General features: G+C 58.6%; 1 protein-coding gene across 1 annotated transcript in view; it reads left to right on the top strand.

Moving 5' to 3' along the window:
• Positions 1–2,291: 2,291 nt before the first annotated feature.
• Positions 2,292–7,638, top strand: part of GUSB (glucuronidase beta) — a 15,917-nt gene continuing 10,570 nt past the window's right edge. The window contains exons 1-8 of the mRNA XM_029945714.1: positions 2,292–2,551; positions 3,943–4,128; positions 4,464–4,645; positions 4,820–4,962; positions 5,400–5,587; positions 5,928–6,080; positions 6,313–6,491; positions 6,569–6,715. Of these exons, the coding sequence (XP_029801574.1) occupies positions 2,342–2,551; positions 3,943–4,128; positions 4,464–4,645; positions 4,820–4,962; positions 5,400–5,587; positions 5,928–6,080; positions 6,313–6,491; positions 6,569–6,715 (1,388 nt within the window). The 5' untranslated portion in view covers positions 2,292–2,341. The remainder of the gene's footprint in view (positions 2,552–3,942; positions 4,129–4,463; positions 4,646–4,819; positions 4,963–5,399; positions 5,588–5,927; positions 6,081–6,312; positions 6,492–6,568; positions 6,716–7,638) is intronic.

Genomic DNA, 7,638 nt, shown 5'->3' with positions numbered 1-7,638 from the left:
AACTGGGGCAAGTCTCAGAAACCCAGCTGATCGTAAAAGAACCTGTGAAAAAGACACCTTAGGGCTAGCAGGAATAGTTTCAGATTGAGAGGGACCAGGCTCACTTCTTGGCCCCCTTGAGCCCATGGTCAAAATGAAAGTAGGGGGCCAAACTATGACTTTTATTAAACAGATTGAAATCAAGGGGGCCACCCAGACCATGGAAGGCGGGTGACAACTGCTAGATGGGCGCATCTTCATCCCAGCAGCCTTCAAAGGGCATCTAGTTGGCGAACACCATTAACTCGCCCATCTAGGAAAAACTGCATTAGCGGCCCTCCTCAGAAAGCAATACTACATCAGCCAGCTGCCAGGATTATGTTGAGCAATAAGCGAATGGTGTGCGACTTGCACCAGGAATAATGCCTGCTCCGTGCTGCCACCCCTGCCCAGTGTCCAAAGGGTAGGAGCCACCCCCTTTGAAGATCTAGAAGTAGACTTTACAGGTGTCCAGCCAAGTCAAGGGTATTGATACCTCCTGGTAACAGTCTGTACATACTCGGATAGGTTGAAACTTTCCCTACCAGGACAGAACGGAGCCGGGAGGCAGCTGAAGCCCTCCTAGAAGAGATTGTCCCCCGGTTCGGCCTGCCGGTCACAATCTACAGTGATAACGGACCTGCATTCGTGGTGGACATTATACAAACTGTAACCAACTCCTTCAATATCCCTTGGAAGCTTCACGCTGCTTACCGGCCTCAAAGCTCAGGGAAAGTAGAGTGAATGAATCACACCCTCAAGGGAACCTTAGTCAAGTTCTGTCAGGAAACAGACCTCCCATGGCTAGACCCGTTGCCCCTGGCCCTCCTGTGTGTCTGTTGCACACCAGAAACTCAAGGTTTTTCCCCCTTTGAACTAATATATGGGAGGCCCCCTTCATGCCTAGGGAGTCTCCCAGGGAACCTACACCAAGTAGGGGAGAAGGGAATAAGAAAGCAACTTCGAGCGTTAGGGGCCATCCTACATAAGTTCCAACGATCCACCATCGAGAGGGCCCCCATCTCTTTAGGATCCTCTGTATGCCTTTTCTCACCAGGGGACTCAGTCTCAAACCACAGCGGACTGGGCCTCATACTGTTACTCTGACCATCCCTACTGCCTTCAAGGTCACCAATATCATGGGTTCACCACTCCAGAGTAAAAGGGCTGATCTCGAGGAGCCCCAAAACTTGAAAGACTGACCCAAGTCTGACAAACCTACTCAAAGTGACCTTTTGGAGAGTCCTAGATTCTTAGACTCTTCAGCCCTGCTCCAGCCACACCCCAGAAGCTGGCTGGTCTACACATGGCAGAAGCTTAAAGAATCGCCATTTGGTAAGAGAGGCTGTCTTTACTCTTTGCCATCAGGTGGACAGAGGTTACCCCAGAAAGCTGAGGAAACAGGGAGAGGTTCCTGTTCTCATTCACCTTTCTCTTATGAATAGGATGCTCTGTGGGTATTGATTGCCTCTAATCTGGGCCCATTTGGAGCCAGTAAGAGCAGGGCACCGTCAGTGGAAGAATCTAAAGATGATGCCTTCTAATACAGACTAGATCTGTTTAAAGGGGCATGAAAGAGGGGAATGATAGGGAAAACCTGCCTTAAGGTGGCCAACAGGGCGAATAGGGAACACCTGTCCCTGATGGATGAGGAATACGGAAGTAACTGGCTATAAATAGTTCCCTCTGCTGATGCTTTGGGCTCAGACCTCTGGAGAGTGATCTCCTCTGAGCCCACCGGTGTAAAAGAAACCTCCTTCCTTCCAAGATCTCCGAATGCTGCTTGGTTCTTCTGCCAGGTCATCCAGACCAGATTCTGTAACAGTTTGCGGCTCAGGTGAATATCGATGGAGGCCCACGGTCAAGGCTACCGACACGAAGCGTAAGCCACTAGGCACCGAGGGACTTTGCCCGGGCTCACGCGCTGTGTGGGTATTTCCCTGGGTCCTGCTCTGGATGTAGCCCCGACAGCCGCCCGGGGCTCGTGGGGGCAGTCGGATGGGGGAGGATAGGGCGTCGGGGAGGGCATGGAGCCGGGGACCTCTGTCTTTCAGGATTGGGGCTGGAAGCTCAGGGTCCTTCTCCCCCAGAGGCCTAACCTTGGGCTTCCCGCCGGCGCTCCCCCGCCGCAGCCCCGAAGCCAGCAGGCTGTGGGCATCCCTCTGGCCTCAGAGCTCTCCAGGACCGGGCACTTGCCCTCAACCAAAATGGCGCGGGTGGCCTCCGGCGGGGCACGTGACCTCGCGGGCGCCGCCCCGGCCGCCTCCCGGGCTGCTCCGAGCCCCGCGGCGAGCGGCTGGCTGCGAGTGGCTGCGCGCGAAGCATGCTCCGGGGACCGGCGGCCGTATGGGCCACGCTGGGCCCGCTGCTTTGGGCCTGCGGGCTGGCGCTGCAGGGCGGGATGCTCTACCCTCGGGAGAGCCCTTCGCGGGAGCGCAAGGAGCTCACCGGCCTCTGGAGCTTCCGTGCCGACTTCTCCGAGAACCGGCGGCAGGGCTTCGAGCAGCAGTGGTACCGGGCGCCGCTGCGCGAGGTGCGGCCCCAGCGGGGAAGGTGGGCGGGGAGCCTTCCTTTGAGCTCTCGGAGCTGCCGGCCGGGAGGAGGTTAAAGCCGGACGGCCCTGGAGGCGTGGGGTCGGACGGCGGGGAGAGGGACCGCGAGGGAGGAAGCGGGTGGAGGGCGGCCCGGACGTCCGGGGGGCGGCGGGGCAGGCGTCTGCTCCAGGCCGGGTCGGTGAGGCAGGCCGAGCCGGAGCGCTGTTCGCGGCGCTGGCACCGAGCTGCCGACGGGAGGAGGGCAGGTGTGGGCGGCTTGGCACCGGCTCTGCCCTGACGCGAAGGACCTGGGGCTCCAAGGTTCAGAGAGAGAGAGAGAGAGAGGACGGGGGCTTGGCACCCACCCGGTCACGGACTCCTCCCCAGGGCCCCTCTGACGTGGGTGGGGTCGGCGGGAAGTGGTGCTGGGCCTCTGTGCCCACTGGCCCTCTTCCCTCTCCTAGATCCTCTTCTCTGTCTTTGCCATCCGTCCCTCAGGGGAGGAAGACCCGGAGGCTGGGTGGCGGGCTCGGGCTCCACTCAGTTTCCTCCGCAGAGCGGCCCCTGTCCCCACCAGCTTCCTCCCTGGGGCGGGCAGTTGTCTTCCTCTTAGGGTCCGGTCTGCACAGATCCTCTTGCCTCTGCCTGGGTTGTGGCCCTGGGCTCTCGCGCCTCTCCACAGACGGCCCTGCGACGGGACTGGCCGTCCCCCAGCCCCCGACACGAGCCATGCCAACAATGGACCTCTTACCCAGATTCGCATCCATTCAGCCAATGTTTATTGAGCCTCTGTTACATGGCAGGGCTGTGCCAGACCCTGGGACAGAGGACAGGACGTCAGGAAGCTCTTCCCTTGGCTGCTTCCAGGCTCACTGAGTTGCCCTGCTCGTGCCTAGCCTTCTGCCCGAGGTGTTCAAGGGATTCCCTGTTCAAAGCTCAGGCTCACCCACTTCTGCCAGGTTGCCTTGAGGCAGTACCCCATGGGTCCCCGAGGGCCTTCCCTGACCCTTGACCCCTGCCACCCTCCACACTTTCTTCTAGAGCTGATCTCCTGACAGCAGAGGCCTTGCTCACGGTTTTATTCCAAGCACCCAGAACAGCGCTGTAGGTATTCACTGCACGCTGTTGGTTGAGTGACCAAGTGACCGCTGTCTGCTTCGTGGAGTTGTGCGAATTAAGTGAGCTCCATAAATGGCATCAGTCAGTTGCCGCCAAAAAAATAAGGGTGGGGTGGCCTGGAATCCCAGGGCCCCGGAGAAGTCATCTTATCCAGCCTTCTTCCTGCAGGCCGGGTGACTGGGAGACCTGGCCCCTGGGGAAGGGGACTGCCTGGGTCCTGGTCTTCGATTCCTAGGGGGTCTGGACCTGATCAGAGCCTTTCCTTCCTCAGTCGGGCCCCACCCTGGACATGCCGGTTCCCTCCAGCTTCAATGACGTGGGCCAGGATAGGCAGCTGCGGAGCTTTGTCGGCTGGGTGTGGTACGAGCGGGAGGCGGCTCTGCCCCAGCGGTGGACTCAGGACCTGGGCACCAGAGTGGTGCTGAGGATTGGCAGTGCCCACTACTATGCCATTGTGGTCAGTACAGCAAGCATCGGGCAGGGCGAGCGGTCAGGTGCAGTTGCTCAGCGGCCTGGAGCTGCCTTGGGGTGTGTGGTTTCCAGAGGTCACCTGACAGCCTGCCTCCTGGGGTGGTCTTGGGCGGGGGGCACGCTCACGTCCCACACTGGGGTTGGTGCCCAGAGTCGTGGGAAGGTTGCCTGATCTGTTCAGCTGGAGCTTCATTCCGCCATTCCTGAGGCAGGTGGCGCTGGCGGGGCCCTCAGCCCCCACATGTGACACTTCCGTTGCAGGGAGTGCCTGTGATGGCAGGCCCTGACTTCTGTTCCTTCCCCATGTCTCCCCGTCTGCAGTGGGTGAATGGGGTCCACGTGGCAGAGCATGAGGGGGGCCATCTCCCCTTCGAGGCCGACATCAGCAAGCTGGTGCAGAGCGGGCCCCTGTCCTCTTGCCGCATTACCATTGCCATCAACAACACGCTCACCCCTCACACTCTGCCGCCAGGGACCATCCTCTACAAGACGGATACCTCCAGGTGAGCGGCGCCCTGCTGCCCCTCCCCCCACGCTCCACCCTGCCCGCTGGTCTTCCCACTAGGGGTAGGGCGGCCTTAACATGTCAGGCTGTGGCTCTGGGAGGCCAGGGAGACGTGCCAGCTGAGGTCCAAGTACAGAGCAAGGTCCAGCTGGCCATTGTCCTCCCATCCTAGGTACCCCAAGGGTTACTTTGTCCAGAATATAAACTTTGACTTCTTCAACTACGCGGGACTGCATCGACCCGTGCTCCTCTACACGACACCTACCGCCTACATTGACGACATCACTGTCCACACTGGCGTGGACCAAGACACTGGTAAGGACTCCCGGCAGGAACCTCCCTCAGCCAGGCCCCAGTGGCTCTGCTTCCTGTTTGGAAAGATGTTCTAGGAGAAGGGCTCCGCCGGGATCTCTTCCCCCTTGGGCTTCCCGTCCACCTAAAAAAGAGCCGAAATCCAGTCTGTCTGAACTGGCACGGGCAGCAGGAATCACTCACCTGGTCTGACCTCATTTTGTGAGGAGATGAAGCCCAAAGAGAAGTGGGGCTTGTGTAAAATCCTGGCTCCGGGTGAATCGCTCAGGATTCACGTCTCTTCCCACCGTGCAGCCCACGCTTCATCTCTCCTCACTGCAGACTGAGCTCCAGAAATAACAGTTGTTGGCTGAGGACTCCTCGGAGTGGTGGCTGCCGGGAGCTCTCTGTGTGACCGAGATTGTGTCCCTCCCTCTTTTGCCTGATCTTCTCTCTTGCAGGGCTGGTGGATTACCAGATCTTTGTTCAGGGCAGTGAACACTTCCAACTGGAAGTGTGTCTTCTGGATGAGGAAGGCAAAGTCGTGGCCCAGGGGACAGGGGGTCGGGGCCAGCTGCAGGTGCCCGGTGCCCACCTCTGGTGGCCTTACCTGATGCATGAGCACCCTGCCTACCTGTACTCGTTGGAGGTAATGAGGCCTTTTGACCCCACCCAGCAGCCTTGGCTTCCAAGGGGGGGTGCAGGACAGGTGGTCTGGTACACATGGTCCTCTGAGCTTCCTGCCTTGTTTTCTCACTGCTCGGTAGAGAGGCCCAGTGTTGAAGAGCAGGCACCAGGGGCAGGGAGGGTGAATGTTCCTCCTCCTTCAGGGCAGAAGTTGGGAATTTCTACATCTCTCTGTGTGCAGTCCCAGACATTGGCCGTTGTGGTGGCCGTTGTGGTTTACGAGGGGCCCGCCTGCTGGGGAGCGGGCTGTGTGGGGCTCAGGCCCGCAGGGATGCCTCACGCCCGGGGCTCGGCTTCCACAGGTGAGGCTGACTGCGCAGATGGCAGGTGGACCTGTGTCAGACTTCTACACTCTCCCCGTGGGGATCCGCACGGTGGCTGTCACGGAGCAGCAGTTCCTCATCAATGGGAAGCCGTTCTATTTCCACGGGGTCAACAAGCACGAGGACGCAGATGTGAGCTGTGGCTTCCGAGTTCCCATGACGGCTGTTGCTCATCACCGCCTTCCCCATGACTCCTGGGGTGACTGAGGGTGACTCAGAGCAGTGAAGCAAACTGCTTGAAACTGCTGCCCGATGGGGCCTGTCCTTGGGCCAGATTGAGGGCTAATGGGGTGACCCTTCCGCGCATGTGGGACAGGGTCGGGGGTGGGGGATGGGGGGGTCACGCTACTGTGCTCTCCCCTAGATCCGAGGGAAGGGCTTTGACTGGCCACTGCTGGTAAAGGACTTCAACTTGCTCCGCTGGCTCGGTGCCAACGCCTTCCGCACCAGCCACTACCCCTACGCGGAGGAGGTGATGCAGCTCTGTGACCGCTACGGGATCGTGGTCATCGATGAGAGTCCGGGTGTGGGCATCGTGCTGGTGTGAGTGCCCTGCGTCCTCCCTGCTCGGCCTGCCCGGGCCGCAGGCGCTGAGGGCTCCTTTTCCTCCCTCTGCACAGAGAGAGCTACAGCAACGTGTCCCTGCAGCACCACCTGGAGGTGATGGAGGAGCTGGTGCGCAGGGACAAGAATCACCCGGCTGTTGTGATGTGGTCTGTGGCCAACGAGCCTACTTCCTTCCTGAAACCTGCTGGTTACTACTTCAAGTGCGTGCTTCCTCTGCCCTGGGTGGGGGTGGTTCAGGGGTGAGGCCTCGCCCTTTGGTCTGGGTCAGCCTTGGGTGGCAGCCGTGGGAGCGCTGAGGTCAGCCCTTGGGCAGGAATGTGCTGTGAGAGGCAGTGTCCCCTCCCAGCCCGGGCGTGGGGGTGCCTCCATCATGGTCCCCACAGGGGAGCAGGTAACACCCACCACTTGTGATTGCAACCCAGTGAGCCCCGGTGTCCCTTTTTCACATCTGAAATGAAATCTAGGGTTAACTTTTTAAGTTTATTTTTTTATAGTTTTATTGTCAAGTTGTGGTTTCCATATAACACGTCCCAACAAGTGCCCTCCTTCATGCCCATCACCCATTTCCCCCTCTCCCCCACCCCCTCAACCCTCAGTTTGTTCTCAGTATTTAAGAGTCTCTTATGGTTTGCCTCCCTCCCTCTCCTTATTTTTTCCCCTTCCCCTCCCCCATGGTTTTCTGTTAAGTCAGGCAGAGAAAGACAGTTACCATGTTTTCACTTATACGTGAAACAGGAGAAGCCTATTTCACTTAGCATGACGTGTTCGAGGTCCATCCACGTTGCTCTAAATGGCCAGATTTCATTCTTTCTCATTGCCGTGTAGTACTCCATTGTGTATACATACCACATCTTCTTGATCCATTCGTCAGTTGATGGACATTTAGGCTCTTTCTATGATTTGGCTATTGTTGACAGTGCCGCTGTGAACATTGGGGTACATGCGCCCCTATGCATCAGCACTTCTGTGTCCCTTGGGTGAATCCCCAGCAGTGCTATTGCTGGGTCATAGGGGAGTTCTATTGTTAATTTTTTGAGGAACCTCCACACTGTTCTCCAGAGCGGCTGCACCAGTTTACATTCCCACCAACAGTGTAGGAGGGTGCCCGTCTCTCCACATCCTC

The sequence above is a fragment of the Suricata suricatta genome, chromosome 8 (assembly GCF_006229205.1).
Source record: "Suricata suricatta isolate VVHF042 chromosome 8, meerkat_22Aug2017_6uvM2_HiC, whole genome shotgun sequence".
NCBI classification, from domain to species: Eukaryota; Metazoa; Chordata; class Mammalia; order Carnivora; family Herpestidae; genus Suricata; species Suricata suricatta.
The sequence above is the reverse complement of the archived record's forward strand: the minus strand, read 5'-3'. Positions and strand labels throughout refer to the sequence as shown.